The sequence below is a fragment of the Lipotes vexillifer genome, unplaced genomic scaffold, assembly GCF_000442215.2.
Source record: "Lipotes vexillifer unplaced genomic scaffold, Lipotes_vexillifer_v1.1 scaffold805, whole genome shotgun sequence".
NCBI classification, from domain to species: Eukaryota; Metazoa; Chordata; class Mammalia; order Artiodactyla; family Lipotidae; genus Lipotes; species Lipotes vexillifer.
Window position 1 is genome coordinate 916,752 of NW_006776681.1, and position 21,424 is coordinate 938,175.

At 51.1% G+C, this 21,424-nt stretch overlaps 1 protein-coding gene across 1 annotated transcript in view; it reads right to left on the bottom strand.

Moving 5' to 3' along the window:
• Positions 1 to 4,077: 4,077 nt before the first annotated feature.
• Positions 4,078 to 21,424, bottom strand: part of CUNH1orf198 (chromosome unknown C1orf198 homolog) — a 30,937-nt gene continuing 13,590 nt past the window's right edge. The window contains exons 3-4 of the mRNA XM_007450602.1: positions 6,834 to 7,346; positions 4,078 to 4,134 (exon numbers count right to left, since the gene is read on the bottom strand). Of these exons, the coding sequence (XP_007450664.1) occupies positions 4,078 to 4,134; positions 6,834 to 7,346 (570 nt within the window). The remainder of the gene's footprint in view (positions 4,135 to 6,833; positions 7,347 to 21,424) is intronic.

Here is a 21,424-nt window from a genome sequence, read left to right on the forward strand (position 1 = left end):
GTTGATTCCTGGGTACTTTATACTTTTGACTGCCATTATGAGTTGATTTCTTTTTACTTATGTTTCTAGCTGGTACTGCTGCTCTGATTTTTGTTATGTTAACCTTACATTCAGAATTGCTCACTTGCTTTCTGCCTGAGTTTGGGTGGGGTTCAGAATCACTGATTCCCTCCTGGGGTGCCCCTCTCTCTGGGATCAAGGCACCCAGAAGGATGATAAGTTCATTAGAAGACTGCATAGAAGCAGAGGATCAGACCAAAGAAATTTCTAGAAAAGCCCCACGAATACCCCCAACCCACGACCGAGAGCATTCTCGTCCCCCAGATTCAACATCTTCCCTCCGGGTTGCAAAGTGTTGAATACACCCAGATATATCTTGTGTCTACGTTGACAGGTCCCTCTTGCATAGAAACCCTTTTTTTCCTTTGGTAGCTATGTTGGTACCACATACTGAGCTGCCATAAAAGTTGCCAAACCTATGGGCTGGGGAGCTACTTTGTCAAGTAACTCCCAAGGAGTTACTTTCCTCTCATAACATGTGCACACAGTGACCCAGTGCTTGCTGGCCCACAAACTTCATCAAATCACCCTAGCCCAAAGAGGTAGCAAGTACAATCACTTGCTCACCCAGAAATCTGTGGTCCCCAAAGCAGCAAGGCCCCACTGTGCACGGTAACTCAGGAGAAGTCTGACAGCCTGAATCCCCATTTTCTTGAGGGGATATTAGTTTTAAAAACTGACATCTAAAAATTCTCATCAATCTACAGCTGGTAACTTACCACCGGCACCTTAAGGAACAGAACAGATTGACGGGCCATGCTTAAATTTGCATGTCTTCTAAGAAAAATCAGGTTCAACCACATTGGAGGTGAAAGCATTCGGGGAGATTGCACCTGCTCTTCTGAGTCAGTCACCTGATGCAACCAGCTGGCCCTGGAAAGACATGCCGTGCTTTCCACGTCACCGGAAGGCTGTATGAGAGCTCTCCGGGGTAAAGCCCACCTCGTCTGCTGGGGGCCTGTACACCTCGGCCACTGCTTCCCACCAGCGTGCAGGGGGCCAAAGGCAGGACTGTGCAAAGTGGGCTTGTGAAGGGGTTTCAAGCTGGCTTTCACTAGTACGAGTCCTTTTCTCCTTCTCTGTGTTCAACAGCAATCATCCTAGCAGGCTTCCTGACCCCAGCAGAGGTCCCAAATAGACACGTCGAGCAAATTTTAAATGGCTTTATTAAAGGCTGTTAATATAAAATACAACAAAGTTATGAGCAGTCAGTAAGAAGTTTTCATTTTTGAAAACATATATCAAAGAAAGGGAGGCTGCTGTGACACCCACGGGGTGGGTGCAGCTGGGTGCCACATCCTGCTGTTCCCAGAGCGGGTGGCACACCCAAACCCAGAGGGCAGGGGCAGCGGGGCTGGGGGGGGGGGGGGGGGGGGGAGCGGTTCCAAACCCAGAGGGCAGGGGCAGCGGGGCTGGGGGTGGGGGTGGGGGGGGTAGCGGTCCCAGGTGAAAGGACTGAGACTGGTCTCTAGCCTCCTGGTGGAGATTTTCCAATGACGGTCACCCAAAGCAAGACACTGAATACCTGAGCTGAATCCCAGGGGCAGACAACAGGGTGGCCAGAGGGAGGGGATGCAAAACCACATTAGGCTTCAACTGAAAAGTGTGTGTTTTTAAAATGATAACTATAAACTTCTGGTTTTAGAAACGCCCTCGATACATGGCAAAAAGGGGGCAAAACATATAAGAGTTTAATTTTTCCTTTACTTGGACACACTAAACATAGATTCCCAGGAGGGCAGTGAAAGAAATCATCTTTGCATAGGCTGACCGGGCTTAAGAGGAGAATCTGCAGGGTCGGGCAGGATGGAGACCCATGAGCTCACGTCCTCCAGGCCTTCACCTCTCTCTCTCACGCTTCTGCGCTTCCGAAAGCAAAGCAAAGCAATACAACTTCAGTACTCCCTCTAGGATTTCCCAAGTTGTGGTTTTACATTTAATCTCAGGAGGCTGTACCTCTATGAAACTTTCAACACTGTTATGGATAACTGAATACTCTCGGGTACTGGACCCCAGATGGCGTTAAAGAAGGTGGAAGCTCTCAAAAGTCCCCGTGCCACTCATTTCCCAGGAGAACCTGAAGGGAATACTGGGTCTTATGAGAAAGTGGAAAAGAAATCAGAGTCATCTCCCGAAAGAACAGACACATCAGCTCGGGCTAACTGTCCCGGGATGCAGATCTTTCTTCCCTGCTACACCAACACCAAGGAATGCAAACTCCCGTCTAGACATCTTTTTTTCTTACGGGGACTCTGCTGGCAAGCATGGGTTCTAAGGTCACTGCCCTCAAAGCTGGAAGTGAGGGCAGGTGTCGAGCCCGGCTCCGAGGCTCAGCAGCTGACCTGCAGGGCTGGCACCCGGCCGAGCGTTTCCAGCTGGGATTTCGTTTTCCCCTCATCGCCGTGCTAGGAATCTTTTTTTCTCTTGAATGTTTCAACTATACTTAAACAGTACAGAAGGGACATGTATTCACCAAAATACCGTCAGTCACCAAAGGAGGAGGGTCAGATGCAAGACCCCAAGGGGCCAAATGAGGTTTAGGGACAGAATGCAATTGGCAGAAACCAAACCAAAAGTTGGCTAGGCCACAGCTTTGGCAGAAACTTTCCTGGAAAAAACAAGTCGCCATGTGCTTTACCTTGGAGCCAGATAAAATATTCTAAAAATCATTTCAGAAGGTCCTATGAAACAGAAAGGCATCTTAAAAAGACACACTTTGATACTGAAACTAGGTGCTCACTGGCAGGACTCGCAGGGATTAAGGCGTCAGGTGAGGAGAACACAGTGAGAGGCAACGTGGAGACCACGCTCGGGCACGTACTGCAGGCTCGCACCACCCGGGGCCGCGGGGTAGCGGCTCCCCGCCTGCCCTACCCCGCCCGGTCCTCCTGGGCAGCCTCAGAGCTGCCCTAACGCCCCTCCCCAGCAGCAGGGAACACAGGTCAAGCAGGCAGCTGAGTCCACCTCCAGGAGATGCTGTTGCCATGACCACGAAGGTCTCCAGGGGGCGCCGCTCGGGCCATGCAGAAACTCGACTCCGCTTCTGCTGGCGGTCAGGGTTGAGGGAGGGTCCACCGTGACGCAGCTTGACCAGTCCTTGGGATGAAGGACATCCAGTGCCCCTGCCAGCTTCACGCTGGAAGGTTCTAACACAACTAATCAGAAGGGCCTGGTCTGCCAGCAACACCCGCAGGTGCCCAGGACAGGAAACACCCAACAGGCCCCAGAAGTAGCAAAGAACTTCCAAAGAGAAACTGGTACAAACCCAAGAAAAGTGGTAGCCCTACAACTGCTACATCTAGGTACAAAATAATGTAAAGTTAATACAAAACTTTTAAACATGCAACTCGTTAATAAACAATGATGAACAGTTTGAATAAGTACCACGGCAGCTTAAAGACGACCTCCATCACGTGCCAACAACCTGTTTCCTGGAAATGACGTGAGAATGAAGGGTGGCACATGATGCAGAAGTGTGGCTTCAGCAAGGGAAGCCTGGACAGCTGGAGCGTGGGGTTGAGGACTCCCGCCACGTGGGGCAGGTCTCCCCATGGGCACAGCCAGCACCCAGCACCATTATTGCTGAGGACAGCCACCCACTGAAAGGAGCCCCGTGCATTTCTAAAAGGGAGGGGATACAGGAGAGGAGATGGAAATCACTTTATGATTTTTGTGGCAGGGTTGAGAAAAATCTTTCTCTGAGGAGGGGGAAAAATTGGGTGGAGCTAGAACAGAACTTTTATTTACAAGGTTTACTGAATTCCTAAGAGTTTTTAAAAATTCCAAAATGTAAAACTTCTGTTAATCAAATCGTTGAAAATAGCACAGGTATCTGGTCTTACCAAAAAGGGAAAAATCTGGAAAGCTGGACAAGGCAATATTTACCAGCCTCCAAATGGTTAAGAAAAGAGTGTACAGAAACTAGCAAAAGACACAGGGGAGCGCTGCCCTCCTCCTTCGCCACAGCACTTCGGAAAACATTTTGGGATTATTGGCTTGTTTTGTCTATAACACATTTTACCAATTGTCCAGAAAGTCAAATCCTGTCTTCAAGATGACATTACTTGAGCTGACCTGTAGAAGGGACAAAAACACCAAAATAAGGCATGAGACTAAGTTAGCACAATCTAAAAACAGCACCTCATTTAAAATGACCCAAATGAAATAGTCTGCTCACGTCTCAGAGGCTCCCTGACCTCAATTTGCCTCAGTGCTGGGAACCAGAAAATTAAATAAAGCTCAATGCAAGCCACACTCCGCCAGGATCCAACACGTACCCCGCTCCGTCCCCAGGCATGTCTGAGGGCAGCCTGCGGAACCTACCCACGGAGAAAAGGAGAAAAACGTAGCTTTTCTATTTTTGAATGATGGGCATGTTAAAATTTAGTCACTGTGGAGTGAGAGGACAAGTTACAAGTTCCATGTGAGCCTAATATGAAACACACACACACACGCTGACAGAAGAAACAAAATAAAATAAATTACCAAGTTGAGGGAGTGAAAAATATGGAGAAAGGATGTAAAGTTTATTCTTTTCTGATGATGCGGAAGGTTCTGGAGTGATCTTCCCTAACCCAGGGCCATTCTTCAGGTCACAGACTGCCCACTCACAAGACATGGGGTTGGTTTAAAGGGCCGTCTGTGAGCACAGGCCACTAATTCAGACACATTTGCACAGGCTTCTGCCAGCCGCCTGAGGTGAGAGGCCCGTCTCCCGGGTCTAACATGAGTGTGTGTTTCCCTGGTGGCCGCAGTCTTCCCGAGCGAGGGAGCCTTGACCCTGTGCTCTCCACACACCGGCAAACAGAAGATGCTGACGCAGAGGCCACGGAGCTGAACGGCTCCCTCTGAAGCATGTCCCAGGCCCAGTTTTGCCGCCTCTCAGGTTGAGCCAGAGACCGAAAAGCCCAAGGCGTTCAGGCACACGTTCCTTTTTCTGGTTTCCTACCAGTGTCTTACGTGCAGCCGCACTTCACGCTGTGCTGTGCACTCATAAATCGGTTCTTTCAAAGGGTTTCAGGTGCTCTGTCCTACTCACAGCCCCCAACCCCACACACACGCTTTCCTGCGTCTCGTTACAATGAAGACCCTCACGTAGCTTATATAGATGCTTCCTTCGGAGGCAGTAGACCCCACTGCGGAGTGTCGGAGAGAGAACACCAGGCAGGAAGATTAGGGCGGAGATGGAGCCGGGCACCAGAGCGGCAAGGGAGGGGCCCAAAGTGCCGGCCTAAGACGGCGGGAGACCCTGAAAGGAGGGACAGGCCGGAAAATTGATGTGCAGACGATGGAAGGCAGAGGGCCTCCCGTCCCAGGGCTCCCCTTCCTCGGGAGGACAACTGACTAGGTCATCTGCCTAGAGAGGCGTGGATATGCCGGGAGCCCCAATCCAGGAAACACCCAGAGGACGACCACAGCTCAACAACAAAACCCACAGCCAGGGACTGCCCTGCTGGCGCAGTGGTTAAGAATCCGCCTGCCACTGCAGGGGGACATGGGTTTGATCCCTGGTCCGGGAGGATCCCACATGCCACGGAGCAACTAAGCCCGTGCACCGCAACTACTGAGCCTGCGCTCTAGAGCCCACGAGCCACAACTACTGAGCCCGCGTGCTGCAACTACTGAAGCCTGCGCACCTAGAGCCCGTGCTCCACAACAAGAGAAGCCACCGCAATGAGAAGCCCGTGTGCCACAACTACTGAGCCTGCCCTCTAGAGCCCGCGAGCGACAGCTACTGAAGCCCTCGAGCCTAGAGCCCGTGCTCCACAACAAGAGACGCCACCGCAGTGAGAAGCCCGCGCACCGCAACAAAGAGTAGCCCCCGCTCGCCGCAGCCAGAGAAAGCCTGCGTGCAACAATGAAGACCCAACGCAGCCAAAAATAAATAAAATAAATAAATTTATTAAAAACAAAACAAAACACAGCCTCCCTCTGAAATACACCTACCTATTTATTTATTTATTTTGGTTTTGGGTGACCCTTAACCAAACATTTTCTCTTCCCTTTGCTGAGTTTTCTCAAGCAATGCAGAACAGCTGGTAACGACAACAGTTGGCGCTCCACAAAACTGGGAAAACACGGAGAAGCCACCCACGCTGTCTATTCTCTTGTAGGGCCCTTTCTTCACGACACACGGCATCGCAGCCAGTGAACCTCTCACATCTTTCTCTTCCTTTCCCTCCATTCCCAGAAAGAAGTCCTTTCTTTAGGACTCCTCCCTGGACACCTAACCCTGTTTTGCGTGGAAATGAGAAGTGGCCCATCATTCCTGAAGCAAGTCTCCCATGGTCCCCAAACAAGCACGGCTGCTCTCCTGGCAGAAGCTTGGGGTCCCAGCCACTTCCCCCATGTCCCTCGGGACATCTGCGGGTCCCTTCCTCACCGACACTGCAGCCCAGCCTCCCAGGCCCCTACGTGGAGCCGGCAACCAAATCCCACCCACACTGCCGCCTTCCCCCTCGAGTCCTCTGCTCACTGCCCCCTGTGTCCCTTCCGTACCTGCCCTCACACAACTGGGGAAGGGCGGTGGGCATCTGGGACACAACCACGGAACAGGCAAACAGGTCACGGCACCAGACGGCTTCACAGAACACGTCTCCTGCCTATGTGTTGGTCGCCAAGCTGAGCGACAACCCAGCAGACCTGAACCCAGAAGTCCTCCGAGGGATGGCAGAGGAAGGAGAAAATGGGGGCATCTGTGGTCCGCCCACCCATGTGAGGTGGCCCTGATCACTCAGGAGGAAGGAGCCCCTGGCCTGAAGCAAGGCACCCACCTGTACAGGCACGGATTCCGAGAACAGAGCACCCTCCGTGTCCCCCACGGGCTCGGAGGCGGCGGCTTCGCTCAGCGGGCTGCTGCAGGCCTGGGCGGGCTGGGGTCTCTCTCGCTCCACGCTGATGCTGGGCAGGACCCACTGCTCCTGGCGCAGGCTGCTGGACTTTTCCACCTTGGCCTCCCTGGCCTTCGGGGCGGGCTCCTGCCGGTAACAGACAGGCAAGACCTTTTCCCCCTTCTCCATAGACTTGATCTGGCTGGGGGTCAGCGACTGGAACTCGGCCTCAGGGCCCTCCCCCCGGGACCGCTCTGCATTGATCTTCCAGAAGGACGCTTCCTCTTCCTTCCGGGGGGCAGGACCCAGGGCATCCAGGCTGGAGGACCTGCTGCCCTGGGAGGGTCGGAGGGCCTGCGAGCCCTGAGGAGCTTTGGACAGCGGCCTGGGCTCGGTGGAAGTGCTGCAGCTCGGCTCTTGGATGGACAAGAAGGACACGCTGAACTCCATCTGACTCTAGCGGGATGTGGGGAGGGAGGGAAAGAAGAGAGCAACACATGCGGTCAACGGGATAGGTGTGCCGACCCACACGTCCCCCTAGTAGCAACAGCGCTGCCTGCTGTCCATTTGCTGGCACTGCCTGTCCGCCATCACAGCCCTGAAACACGGCACAAGCTTTGAGAGCCGTCACATCCTGTCACACTGGAGGCTACAAACAGCTCGGACTCCTGAATCTGACTGACGACTAAGGCCTCTGCTTGGTGAGCAGATCACCCACCCGCCTCTTCAGGAGGGATTCCCTCCCCGTCCTGAGGAGGGTGACTGCCCCCCTGGGGGTGACAAGGAAGGGTGCACAGTCAGCATGACAGCACTGCAGTGAGGGTCAAAACCCAGAACCAAGTCCCCACCTCACGGGCCTCTGCCTTCCTGACCGACGGCAGCCAGCAAGGGTGAAAGAAAAACCAACAGCCAGACCCTGCTCCCCTGGACTAAACCAAGAAAGTCAAGGGCAGGCCTGTGTGCGGCTGCAAAGATGTGATCCCCCTCCCACGCCTCCATCCCACACTCTGCCTGCATGCCCGCTACACACTGCATGTTTGTGTGCCCCAAATTCACACGTTGAAGGCCTAACTCCCGAAGTTAGTATTTGGAGGCAGGGCCTTTAGGAGGTTTAGTTGAGGTCATGAGGGTGGAGGCCCCAGGACAGGATTAGTGCCCTGAGAGATGCTCTCTTTCTGCACCATGTAAGGACGCAGTGAGAAGGCGGCTGTCTGCACATCAGGAAGAGGGTCTCCCCAGGACCAACCCTGCTGGCACCGTGATCTCGGACTCCCAGCCCCAGAACTGTGAGAAGCAGACGTCTGTTACTGGATGCCCCCAGTCTGCGGTATCTGTCACAGCTGCCCGAGCTGACAAGACAGTCTTCCTCTCCCGTGATCTCCTCGGTGCTACCCTGCTGCTCTCAGCTGGTCCTGTCCCTGTTAGGTGGGGACCCCCCGAGGGCAGGGCAGGGTCCACACCCCACATCCAAGTGCCCCAGAAACACTTTCCTTGATCTGATGCTGCTAACCACTGTGACCTCTAAAAGTGGTAGGGCTGAGCTGTTCTGACCAACAAACCACTGAGTGGAAACCTAACGCCTCCTTACAGTGGAGCACCCTGGAGGGTGGCGTCCGCAAGCCCTGCAGAGCGAGCAATCTGCTGCCTCAGGCATTTCTCAAATTAAACTGGAACATTCTTCTCTTCCTCTCCACTTCTGCTCCCTCATACATTCCCTTCCTCTTCTTCTTTTTAAAATAAAAGTACTAAAACTACATATACTAAAATTTGGGGAATTAGAAAAAAATCATTCATAACCTTTCCCTCTTCCCATAATCTCTATTAGTTTGTGTAGTTTCGTGTAATCTCTCTCAGATACATATTCTATGATGCTGCAGCTCTGTTATGCATATAATTTTGGACGTTGTTTCTTCACTTAACCAGAAGCATCATCAATGGTGTTATGTTGTCTTTGTAATCATTAGTTTGAATGGGCACAAAATATTTCATTGAGTGGCTGTCCCACCATCTACTTTCCCATTTTCTTTTTATCAGTTTGCTGCTTTTAATTTCTGTTGTTATAATTGAGGCTGTCAGAACATCTTCATGTACACAGCTCTCCCCCATTTGGAGTTAATTTCTTCAGACAGATTTCCAGAAGTGAAGTAGCAGACTACAACAGGTTCAAACCTTTCTTTTATTATGGCTTTGGGTGCATATACCAAATTTGCTTGCCAGGGGCTGCCCTGATTTCTAATGCTGCCAGCTATATATCAGAGTAGCAACTGCAGCCACTGCTTCCGTGTTGTCACTGAGTATAATTTACAACTGTGCTAACATGGCTCTCTATTACTTTAATGCATACGCCTTCGCTTCTCTCTGGCTGAGACTTTTCCTAAAAGCCCAGATTCTGATGGCCACAGGTCTCTCCTCAAGATGATGAGGCCACAAGGAACTCCAGCTCCAAACACAAGCACAGGCTGCCTTGAAGCTCAGGGTTATAAGAAATAGAACCCAAGAAAAAACATCAAAGCCCATTCAGAGCCTCAGAGCATAGCACAGCAACAGGTGTGCAGAGGGCAAAGCGGAGAGAGACCTGCACAGAGGGTCTGTGCAGAGCGGCACTCCCCGGCCTGAGGCGCTTGTCTGCTCCACTGCTGGAGCAGGTGGGGGCTGGGTGCTGAGGCTCAGGCTTCGGGGGTCAGACCCTGGGGAGGGGACTGGGCCTTCATCAGAAAACAAGACAAATCTCAAGTAAACAAACTAACCTATCACCTAAAAGGATTAGAAAAAGAAGAACAAAAACCTAAGTCAGCAGAAGGAAGGAACTAATAAATATAAGGGAGGAAATAAATAAAACAGAGGTTAGGGGCTTCCCTGGTGGCGCAGTGGTTGGGAGTCCACCTGCCGATGCAGGGGACGCGGGTTCGTGCCCCGGTCCGGGAAGATCCCACATGCCGCGGAGCGGCTGGGCCCGTGAGCCATGGCCGCTGAGCCTGCGCGTCCGGAGCCTGTGCTCCGCGAGGGGAGAGGCCACAACAGTGAGAGGCCCGCGTACCGAATAAAAAAAAAAAACGAAAAAAAAACAGAGGTTAAAAAAAACATAGAAAAAATCAACAAAACCAAGAGCTGGTTCTTTGAAAGGGTAAACAAAATTGACAAACCTCCAGCCAGGCTCACCAAGAAGAAAAGAGAAAGAACCCAAATAAAATAAGAAATGAAAAAGGAGAAATCTCAACTGTTACTGCAGAAATACAAAAAACCATAAGAGAATACCAAGAACAATTACGTGCCAACGAATTTGACAACCTAGAAGAAACGGACACCTTTCTAGAAACTTACAGCCCACCAAAACTGAATCAAGAACAAATAGATAATTTGAACAGACTGATCACTAGAAGTGAAGTAGAATCTGTAATAAAAAAAATTCCGACAAACAAAAGTCCAGGACCAGATGTCTTCACAGGTGAATTCTACCAAACATACAAAGAAGAATTTATACTGATTCTTCTCAAACTCTTCCAAAAGATTGAAAAGGAGGGGACACTCCCAAAGACATTCTATGAAGCCACCATCACCCGGATACCAAAACCAGACAAAGACACCACTAAAAGAGAAAATTACAGGACAATGTATTTCATGAATATAGATGCAAAAATTCTCAACAAAATATTAGCAAATCAAATCCAACAACACATATAAAAGATCACACACCACAACCGAGTGGGATTCATCCCAGGTTCACAAGGATGGTTCAACATACGCAAATCAATCAACGCACACCACATTAACAAAAGAAAAGTCCAAAACCACATGATCATCTCAATAGATGCAGAAAAAGCATTTGACAAAATTCAACATTCATTCATGATTAAAAACTCTTACCGAAGTGGGAATAGAGGGAACATATCTCAACATAATAAAAGCTATTTATGACAAACCCACAGCCAATACAATACTCAATGGTGAAAAGCTGAAAGCCTTGCCACTAAAATCTGGAATAAGACAAGGATGTCCACTCTCTCCACTTCTCTTTAACATAGTATTGGAAGTCCTAGCCACAGCAATCAGACAAGGAAAAGAAATAAAAGGTATCCAAGTTGAAAGGGAAGAAGTAAAATTGTTACTATATGCAGATGACATGATACTATATATAGAAAACCCTAAGGACTCCACACAAAAACTACTAGATCTAATAAATGAATGCAGCAAAGTAGCAGGATACAAGATTAACGTTCAGAAATCAGTTGTACTCCTTTACACTAACAGTGAAATGTCAGAAAGGGAATGTAAAAAAAAAAACCTTTTAAAATTACACCAAGAAAAAAGAAAAAAAAGAAAAAACCTAGGAATAAACCCAAACAAGGAAGTGATTTATACACTGAGAACTATAAAACATTAATAAAGGAAATAAAAGAGGATTCAAATAAATGGAAATATATCCCATGCTCTTGGACTGGAAGAATGAACATTGCTAAAATGGCAATACTACCCAAAGCAATTTACAGACTTAATGCGATCCCTATCAAATTACCCATGACATTTTTCACAGAACTAGAACAAATAACCCAAAAATGTATATGGAACCATAAAAGACCCAGAATTGCTAGAGCAATCCTGAGGGGGGGAAAAAAAAAAAAAAAGCAGGAGGCATAACTCTCCTAGACTTCAGACAATACTACAAAGCTACAGTAATCAAAACTGTGTGGTATCACTACAAAAACAGGCATACGGATCAATGGAACAGAATAAAGAACCCAGAAATAAACCCACACACCTACAGTAAATTAATCTTCAACAAAGGAGGCAAGAATATAAAATGGGAAAAAGACAGTCTCTTCAGCAAGTGGTGCTGGGAAAGTTGGACAGCGCATGTAATCAATGACGTTCAAACACACCCTCACACCATACACAAAAATAAACTCAAAGTGGCTTCAAGACTTAAACATAAGACAAGACACCATAAAACTCCTAGAAGAGAACACAGGCAAAACATTCTCTAACATAAATCGTACCAATGTTTCCTTAGGTCGGTCTCCCAAGGCAACAGAAATAAAAACAAAAGTAAACAAATGGGACCTAGTCAAACTTACAAGCTTTTGTGCAGCAAAGAAAACCATTAAAAAAACCCCAAAAAGGCAACCTACAGAATGGGAGAAAATGTTTGCAAATGATGTGACCAACAAGGGCTTAATCTCCAAAATATACAAACAACTCATACAACTCAACAACAAAAAAACAAATAACCCAATCCAAAAATGGGCAGAAGACCTTAACAAACATTTCTCCAAAGAAGACATATAGGTGGCAAGTAGGCACATGAAAAGATGCTCAACATCACTAATTATTAGAGAAATGCAAATCAGAACTACAATGTGGTACCACCTCACACCGGTCAAAATGGCCATCACTAAAAAGTTTACAAATAACAAATGCTGGAGATGATGTGGAGAAAAGGGAACCCTCCTACACTGTTGACGAGAATGTAAGTTGGTCCAGCCACTATGGAAAACAGTATGGACGTTCCTCAGAAAACTAAAAATAGAATTGCCATATGATCCAGCAGTCCCACTCCTGGGAATATACCTGGACAAAACTATAATTCAAAAAGAAACATGCACCCCTATGTTCACAGCAGCACTGTTCACAATAGCCAAAACATGGAAACATGTTTAGGAAACAACCTAAATGTCCACTGACAGATGAATGGATAAAGATGTGGTACATATAAACAATGGAATACTACTCAGCCATAAAAAAAGAATGAAAAAATGTCATTTGCAGCAACATGGATGCAACTAGGGATTATTATACTAATTGAAGTAAGTCAGAAAGAGAAAGACAAATATCATATGGTATCACTTATGTGTGGAATCTAAAATGTGGCACAGATGAACCTATCTACAAAACAGAAACAGACTCACAGACATAGAGAACAGACTTGTGGTTGCCAAGGGGGAGGGGGAGGGACAGACTGGGAGTTTGGGGTTAGCAGATGTAAACTATTTACATACAGGATGGATAAACAACAAGATCGTACTGTATAGCACAGGGAACTATATTGAATATCCTGTGATAAGCCATAATGGAAAAGAATATTAAAAAAGAATGTATGTATGTGTATAACTGAGTCACTGCTGTACAGCAGAGAGTGGCACAACATTGTAAATCAACTATAATTCAATAAAAAATTTTTTTTTAAAATCTAGACATTAAAAAAAAAAACCCATCAAAGCTCAGGTGCTGGAGCTCAGAACAAATGCAGACTCTGAGCACATCCAGTGCACCAGGCACAGTTTTCTTTGTTGTTGGGCTTTTCTCCTAAAAAGTTTTTATTCTACAACGGAGAAAATGGAGGTCTGGAGCAAATGAGTGAATTGTCCTAGGTCACTAGTCCATTAAGAGCAGCTGGGATTTCAATCTGGAGCAAGTGATTCCGAGGCCCGCAGCTGTGCTGGGCATCACACCACATCTAAAAAGCCAGTGGCCGCCAGGGATGATGTCCGTGTGAACGCCAGCGATCCCCATACGTGGCAGGATTTCTGTATGTTAATGACCTAATCTGATTTTTAAAGGGCTGTTTCTGAGTGAGTCATTCTCAATACTCAGCATATTTCCAAACTCCACAATAAAATGCAGGGAGAATGTGGGCAACAGAGATGATGAGTTCTTTAAATAAGCAAAGTGCTAGAAATAGCTTGGAAGTGGGGATTGAGCCTGAGAGAACAGAGTTGAGATTGATCTGGAAATTGCGGGGTAAAGAAAGCACTTTGAGCGGTTCGTCAAACACTAGGCTCTTTTAGGATCAGCCATCTCTCCAGTGGGGAGAAGCTCCCGGAAAGCTGGGCTGAACATGAGTCCAGGCACAGGACCGCACTGGAGAGCCAGGGATGCTGGGGAGAGAAGTCAGCCACAGTGGTTCCAGGACTGCTTCAGGCCCTCGATCAGGGCACCGCGCAGCACTTTGCTGGCTGGAGTGACAACCTGCAACAGAACCACGGAGTCTTTCAGGGCTCCTTGGGCTACCGGAGCCCTCGTGAGAGCCCCTCAGGGAGGGTGACGTCTTGGTAGAAGAGAGGGCCAGGCTGACGGGGGTGGCTACTTGGTTTGGGGCGCCCCGGGGTGAAAATGGGGAAAACAAGAACTTACAGAAGAAAAAACATTCTAGTGTGTCAGCTTCTGAGCCTTTTTGCCCAGGCATTTGTTGTTTTCCATTCTGCACACATACATGGAATTTAAGAAAAAAAAAATGTTATGAAGAACCTAGGGGTAAAACAGGAATAAAGACACAGACCTACTGGAGAACAGACTTGAGGATATGGGGAGGGGGAAGGGTGAGCTGTGATAGGGCGAGAGAGAGACATGGACATATATATACTAACAAACGTAAGGTAGATAGCCTGTGGGAAGCAGCCGTGTGGCACAGGGATACCGGCTCGGTTCTTTGTGGCTGCCTGGAGGGGTGGGATAGGGAGGGTGGGAGGGAGGGAGACAAAGAGGGAAGAGATATGGGAACATACGTATATGTATAACTGATTCACTCTGTTATAAAGCAGAAACTAACACACCATTGTAAAGCAATTATACCCCAATAAAGATGTTAAAAAAAAAAAAAAAAAGAAAGGGTCCTCCTTGATCAGCTGCACTGGTGAGGGTCTGTTTCTTTCCCACTCGCCCCAAAGGGCAAAGGTGTGTGGTTTGTGTTTAAAACACATGCCTGTTGGGAAGGGGCAGGCAAAGAAAGAAGAACAGGGGCAAAGGGTCCTTTTTCCTGACGAGAGTTCATCTTACTTGGCTCCAAGACCCCAGAACGCCAGCAAAACTGGACCAGGACATGGTGAAGAGGGGCTCCTGGTCATTTTCAAAGACGCGCTGTTGTCCAGGTCACACAGAAGTGGCACCTGCACTGCAGCTCCCTCTGTGCTTTAGGAGAGCTTTCATTGCTTTTTGCTCAGTGACTCCACCCTCCCTGGGCCGCCCCCTTACCTCCCGGACCAGGGCTCAGCCTGGCGCCTCTGCTCCCTCCCGTGCTTTCTCCCGGGAGGTCCCCTAAGCTCCAGGTCCCCTTTAGAGGTGTCTCCTGCTCACTGGCCCGAAGCCACAGCTACCTTCTTCCCCGAGCCAGCTCCTCTCAGTAAAGGGCAAACCCACCAACGACCCAGCCTGAACCTGGACTCTCTTCTTCTCTAGTAAAAACGGAGTATTCTTACTCCCTGGGCTGTTGTTTTAGAACCAGGCCCGGCACATAGTAAGTGCTCAGTAAACACAGGCTACTGGGCTCTGCTCCTGTTCTGCTTGGTCAGAGGCATCTAAGCTCCCTGGGGGGTCAGCAGTACTCCCACTGGATCCTCTCCGGGTGCTGGCCCCTCCCCGCCTTCCTCTGGTCACCGGGGGCGTGGTGCCCGTGGCTGGGGCACGCGAGCCGTGTCTGCGTCTGGAAGTAAGCGCGACTCTGAAGCCCCATCCCGGCCCAGTGTCTGGCGTGGAATCTGAGCTGAGACACTCCCCACAGGGATGTACTGCAGCCACCCTGCTGCCCCTGGACCCCCCCCAGAGCCTGTGCTTCCGACGAGGTCTCTGACCTCACCTTCCCCCGTGGCCCTGAGGCTATGCAAGGGGGCCCTCTGACACTGGAGCAGATCAGTGTGCAGGGGAGGCCAGCCCTGCCTCGTGACCTGACAGCCCAGCCGGGCTGCGTCTGGAGCCTGTGATGAAGCTAGCAAGTCAGGAAGCTCCCGTGCAATCTTCTGATTTCTGGAAAAAGTCCGTTTTTCCAGGTGTGGACAAAGCTCTCGGGAACCCGGTGCCCTGCGCCGAGCGGGGCCCAGCGACAGGAGGCTGCTCAGGAGGCTGCTCCAGGTGAAGAGCAGTCCCCAGCTCGCACAGCAAGCCGGAGGGGGATTCAAGCCCGCGATATTACACGAGAGGGCTGAGACGGAACAGTGAGGGACACTCAGGAAGCCCTCTCCCCTCCTCACAGCGATGCTGACGGCGCTACCCTCTACGTCCCAGGCACCCCGGCTGGAGCCCCAGGGTTATGCACTGAGCTGGGCCTGGGTGTCAGCCTCCCCATGTGGGGAACTGGGTCTTAGCTGGCCACGTCCGTTCTAAAAACAGAAAGCCCATAACTGAGCCCAGTGTCTATTTTTACGTCCTACTCACTGGAGAGGAATGTGTAATATTTCAGTAAAGGAGGGTGCAGGCGACCAAAACTAACTGTTTGGCTTGGCGGCCTCTGGCGGGTCTGAATTGCTGAGATGAAGGCTGCAGAAACATTGTCAGAAGATACAATAGCTTTACTGGAGCAAATCCTAATAAATTTACAAACCATTTAACATTTACCCCCTCCTCCACCTCCCCCACCAAAGGAGGAAAAGGAATAAGAAGAGGGGAAGATACGAAAAACTCTTAGAATCTAAAAATTAGCAGATGACAAGCAGGTGGGGAAGAGACAGAACGGCCTAGCCACCGAGACCGGGGGTGTCAGACCCTCCAGGCCAGTGGGGCACGGGGGACAGGGTCTGGGGACCACCCGCCCCTAACGCGAGGCCCCAGGGGCTAGAGGACGCTCCTGTATTTTCACCAGGGAGCCGGGCAGACGATGGACGGGGCCCAGCTGTTGGGCCCCATGGCAATGAGCCTGGGGAAAACCCACCAGACACCCACCAGACAGTGGGTGTGCAGGAGCCTGCGGTTATAAGGCCACAAGGGAAGGACAGGAGCCTCTGCCCTCCAGGTGCCTGTCGTCTCGCAGGGACAAGACGCACCAACAAAGAGCACCACCGGTGACATTAACGTGTGTCCGCCTAGCGCAGAACTTCTCAGAGGGGACACAGAAGGGGGACGGTTGCAGACGCTGAGGCAAGGGGTGAAGCACACAGCGCTGGGCTAGGACATCTAGCTCACACCCCCTCACTCTGGGCCTCTGTTTCCTCATCTGTCAAAGCGCGCATTGTGGGGATTAGCTGAGGAAATGCCCCCGAGGTGCTCAGCACAGATCGGGGGCCTGTGGGAGCTGCCCGGCTGTCACAATGACTGGGAGAAACACAGGAACGGAATCTGCTCCGGGTCTAGGGGCAGGTGGATCCTGCACAGGTGGCTGGGGGCCAGGGGGCTGGGCAGGGCACCGAGGCAGGCGAGATCGGTGCCATGGGGCAGGGCCGTGGGGCTGGAGAAGAGACCGGCGGGAAGGACCCTTGGGGCCAGAGCAGCAGGCTGGGCCCTGGGCTGAGGAGCTGACAGGTCACTGCACCTACAAGAGCCAGGAAGGGTCCAGAGCAGGGGGCCACAGGCCTGCTCTGGATCTCAGGAAGGTGAGCTAGAGACGGCACGGGGGAGGGGCAGGGAGGCTTCACTGCTGGGCAGAGACGGGGGTCTCCATGAGGGCCCCTAGGCAGGAGCGATGCTGTGATGGGAGCATGGCGTGGCTCCACGGCCCTGCGTTTCTCAGAAACTTTGGGCTGGCGGTGAGGGGGGACAGCCAGGCAGAGCCATACCTGGGGACCCAGGGAACGCTCCATGTACGGACATCGCGACGGAACACCCTTCTGTCCCCGCGTGGGCAAGAGATGCCTGTTAGCCATAGACAGACCCAAGCTCCAACCCCTCTTCCTCGATTCAACCCGCCTGCCCGTTACTGCTGCCCCTGAGCCCCGGCATCCAGCCCGCGGCGGAGGCAGCCACGCTGACCTCCTGGGCGAGAGAATTTGACGCGCCTGCAGATCCCTGGCGTGGACCCCAGCCCGCGGAGACGTTCTGGCTCCCAGGCTTACTCCTCCTCCTGAGGAGCGGCTGAGAGGCCTCCCTACTCCAGGAGCGGTCTGTGTTGACCCTCGGAGACCAGGGAGCTGCTCCCCACCCAGCTGACTTACGATCCCCAAAGAGGCAGCCGAACCTCGGGTGAAGGACTCGGGTAGACGGAAAGGGAAAATCCAGACCGCCTGGGGGGAGGCGAGCGCGGTGGGCGCGGCGTCCCCAGAGTCCAGCCACCCGGCGCTAGGGCCTGACCCGCCTCTGCAGGCGTCTCCTGTCCACCCCCAGCCCAGAGGGGCGGCGGCGCGAAGCATACCCTCCTCCCGACTCCCCTTTCTGGAGCCTCCCAAGTGCTGAGTGTTCTCCCCGTGCAACCTCAGAACGGGAGAAAGGACTCCGCCGTGGAGCCCTGCAGGCACCCTGGCGCCCAGCACACCTGCCAAGCTGACGGATGAGGGGAAAGATGATGACCAAGGGCACCTCGCCCGGCCGGGACGGGCACTTCGGCCCCGGAGCCTCCCTTCCGGAGCGACAGAGGCATCAGGCCTGGCCCGGCCTCGGCAGGAGGCGACCCAGGAGGGGAGGGCAGGCTGGAAGACCGAGCAGGATCTGAGGAAACGGGCAGTGCTTGCCCGGCATCGAGCCTCTCCTGGTCAGAGTCTCCTTTCAGGGATGGACAGCACCAGCTCGTCCACGCTCTGCAGGTCTCTGCAGGGGTCCTCGGCCACGGGCTGGCCCAAAGGAAGGAGCCCAGACAGAGGTGCAAAAGCTGGGAAGAAATCCCAAATCCCTGAGATTCTCGGCTCTGTGCTCAACAGTCATCACCTGGGGTCTGGCCTCAGCTGATCGACTGGTGGCTGAAGAGTCAGAGCTGACAAAGAGCTAGGCACTTAGTTGGCCATCCTTAAATGTCTGCAGAAGTGAGGACCTCCCTGGTGGTCCAGCGGTTAAGACTCCGCGCTTCCAGCGCAGGGGGCGCGGGTTCGATCCCTGGTCGGGGAACTAAGATCCCACATGCCGCGCAGCACGGCCAAAAAAAAAACTCTGCTGAAGTGAACAGCTGCAGAAGGCATGAGACCGTATCTACCAACGTGTATGTAAATATGCATCATGTGAATAAAGGAAAATGACTGGAGGAAGGATCGCGTGGCTAAAGTGGTCCTCCTGTGTGAGTTCTGCCCCCAGACGCGGTCATCCCCACGCTGGGATCTCTGCCGAGAGCAAGTGTTTACTCACCTCTGAGCCTTAAGCATAATGTTTGTCCCAGAGTGGAAGGATAATCAATGTCCGCCGGATTTTTGAAAAAAATCAGTGAATGATGTCATAGAGACAGAAAGAAGAGGGTGGTTGCCAGGGGCTGGGGGAGGGGGAAAGGGGGCTTTCGGCTTAAAAGGAACAGAGTTGCAGTTTGGGAAGATGACAAAGTTTTGGAGATTGATGGTGGCGACAGCTGCACAACAGTGTGAATGCACTTAAGGCCACCGAACTGCACACTTACAAATGGCTAAGATGGCACGTTTTATGGGATGTGTATTTTACCACAATTTAAAATTCAAAGAAAAACGTCAGTGGATGATATAATCAAATGAAACGACCCGCTGTCGGGGCTGTCAGAGCGTGGAGTCTTCGATTCAAAATGGCACAAATTCTCTGCAACTGTCCATCAGCAGCTGCGATCCATGTTCTCACACCCCAAAACCGGGCTGGACTGTGCCTCGATTTGACTATTAGAACGAGGCAGAGGGGATACTTTGGTTCCCAAGCCTCAGCCTCGGAAGACCCTGTCGGCTTCCACTCTTACCCGAGGGAACTCTTCCACCAACATGTAGTTCGTTGGACACATGTGGCCCGAACCGGACACAGCAGAGAGGGTACCCTAGAGCAATCAGCTCCCATCGGCCGTCAGATGACACGTGAGCGGTCCCCGGCGAGGCCCACAGAAGAACAGCCCGGCTGAGCCCTGCCCAGACCACTGGCCCCCAGAATCAGGAGCAAAGAAATGGCTGCTTCAAGCCGCGAAGGAATGAGGTGCCTGCCATGCATCAAAGACATCAAATGACAAAGAGTCTCCAGCCTTGCAGCTGGAGGTCAGGGCCACCCTGCCCTGGCTACCCCACCTCCTGCATGCAGCTCTCCAAAGAAGTTCTCATCCGTCTTTCAGTCCTAAGGAAGAGCATGACAATGCAGAGAGGTGGGCACTCGCGCTTCAGCTGGGGAGAGGCGAGTGGTGGAACTCCGACTCTTGATGACAGAGCAGGGGTAAGGCCCTCTGCTCTCTGGAACGCTCTCTATTTTGCCTCTACAAAGTTCTGACTTTAAATCACGTAAGTGTGATTTTGAGAGCTCAAATCAAAAGGTGAGGACACAGCCCACCTGTTCACGAAATAAGCTGGTTCTCTCATTGAAAGGGAACGTGAAATGAATTGGGAGATTAGGTTTGACATAAATACACCACCATGTGTAAAACAGATAGCTAGTGGGAACCTGCTGTATAGCACGGGAAGCTCAGCTCGTGCTCTGTGATGACCTAGATGAGTGGGATGGGGGGAGGGGCGCGGTGGGAGGGAGGTCCAAGAGGGAGGGGATACAGGTATACATACAGCTGACTCACTTCATTGTACAGCAGAAACTAACACAACACTGTAAAGTAACTATACTCCAACGGAAAAAAAAAATGAAACTGAGAACTCTGAGCCACAAAGACTATACCTTTTCCTAAAAAAAAAAAAGTTAATTAAAATGAGCAACACATATTGACTTAACTTTATCAAGCCTTCTCAATTTATGCAGGTTCCTAAGGGACCTGGATGGTGTCTGTGGACAGTTAACACCAGCACGAGTGCTGGACTGGGTCAGCACACCTTTTTCTGGAGACCTTTTCCCGGCACCTGTTCCCACAATGAGCCTCATTCTCAGCAGCCGCCCCAGGTGCTGCCCCATCCTTGCCACAGAATGTCATCTGCATCAAGGTAATAACAGATGAAACATCCCATCCCACAAAAACGGCTGACTCAGGAACATTTAACAAGGTAAATTCTTACGAGAGTAGATATCCTCATGGGGGGCACGATGGACTTAGGGCTGGGGGCATTTTAACTAATTCGACTTCTCTGTCTTCATCACTGAGACGTCATCAAACACAGGGCCCAGTCCAGTAACATCTGTGCTGCCTTCCCGAGGCTGTCCACTCCCCCCTGCAGACTGCCCATCTGCCGAGGATTACAGTAAGGCCCCTACATACGAACGAGTTGTATGTAGGTACCCAACTAACACAATGGGCTATCTAGTACTGTACTGTAACAGGTTTAAAATACCTTTCGCACAAATAACACATAAAAAACAAAATAATCTTACAGTACAGCCCCTTGAAAAGGACAGTAGTCCAGGACAACAGCTGGCGTCCAGGGGCTGGCATCGAGTGAACAGGCAAGAAGAGTTCCTGACTGAAGGAGGGAGAGGAGGTGGGAGACGGTAGAGCTAAAGGATCGCCAGCAATAGGAGACGGAGGAAGCTGCAGTTTCACTCACGCCTGACGTGGATGGAACGCACGTTCCCATCTTTGAAAGTCTGTAACTTGAAGGTTCGTATGTAGGGGACTTAACTGTAGTGCTTGTCAGTTACCCATCTGGGGAACCCATATAAAAGGAATATTGACGGCCCTGGCTGAACGTCACTGTGGCGAGGTCCCTTCTAGCCACCTCCAACTCCCTTTGCCCTGTCACTGGGTGGGTCTTGGAGCTCGGAAGCTACAATCCCAGGCTGCCCCTCACCCTCCCTGGCTGCCTCCCAGCCACCCTCGCTGG